A 1,102-nucleotide genomic window follows, 5' to 3' on the forward strand; every position below is an offset into this window, starting at 1 on the left:
CATGGGTCCTCACCTGGAGCCTCTTTGCAAAGCCGAAATCTACTAGTTTAACATATCCTTTGAGATCAAGGAGCAAGTTCTCTGGCTTCAGGTCCCGGTAGATGATGCCCTGTGAGTGCAGATAGTCAAAGGCTTCCACAACACAAGCTGTGTAGAAGCGTGTTGTTTGGTCATCAAAGTTACCTCTGTCTCTGCAATGCAAGGGAGAAGCTGTGTGAGCTACAGAATGCAAAAAAGGTACTATTTAGATACAACTTCAATGGACACCAAAAATAATATGAAATGAATATAAAATATGTAATGGTTAATGAAAGCTTTTGTTAGTCACAATGTAAAAAAGATATGTTGAGTAAACTCCACCAAAAAAACAAATGCATAGTCCACCCTTTGCGACCCGAGACACCTAGAGTACCTCTAATGAACAATAAAATCAAGCATAGACTGAAAACTCACTCAACTAAAATAAGAAGAAAACAGAAGTACTGTAGCTAAGCATCATCCTTTTTCACAGATCGCAAAAGGAACACATTGCATGACCAGTTTCACCACCTTAAGGTGAGTTAATGATGTCATGGTAAATCACCTTATTAATACAGATTTTAGTGAATATGAAAAAATGAATTCTGATATGCTTATTGTTCTGTACTTTAATTCTCTTGTTTGAAAATGACAAAAAAATACAACAGCTTGTGAAATAAAAAAAAGTCTGGCTACTATGATTAATAAAAAATCTTCTTTTAGTAAGATTGCTCTTAAAAGGCATAAATGCAATAACACCAAGAATAATATTTTTTTACAACATTCTAAGAATGGAAGAAAGTTCTGAAAAATTGTAAATCAAGTGTCTTCTTTAGTATAATAAAACAACAGTACTTGTCAATATATAAGACAGAGCATTAGTCTCTAATATACAATATGGCTATGACAGCTAATCATGAATATAGAAATGCTCCATTTCTACATATTCCTGAACTTTGGTTGTGTTGGTGTAAAAAGATTACCAGAACATAAATTTTATTTAAATATCCATGTAATCTTCTACTTTCAAAGCAGTTCAATAACTGTCATTTTTATATGCACAATGAATTGGTGGAAGCTTACC

The 1,102-nt window shown here is 33.4% G+C and overlaps 1 protein-coding gene across 1 annotated transcript in view; it reads right to left on the reverse strand.

The window, feature by feature from the left end:
• The window catches only part of LOC119581792 (cGMP-dependent protein kinase, isozyme 2 forms cD4/T1/T3A/T3B-like), a gene marked incomplete at its 5' end in the record, with an annotated part of 43,492 nt that overhangs the window by 5,065 nt on the left and 37,325 nt on the right, over positions 1 to 1,102 (reverse strand). The window contains 1 exon segment of the mRNA XM_037929921.1: positions 14 to 191. Within this exon segment, the coding sequence (XP_037785849.1) occupies positions 14 to 191 (178 nt within the window).

Source organism: Penaeus monodon, chromosome 15, assembly GCF_015228065.2.
Source record: "Penaeus monodon isolate SGIC_2016 chromosome 15, NSTDA_Pmon_1, whole genome shotgun sequence".
In the NCBI taxonomy this organism is placed as follows: domain Eukaryota; kingdom Metazoa; phylum Arthropoda; class Malacostraca; order Decapoda; family Penaeidae; genus Penaeus; species Penaeus monodon.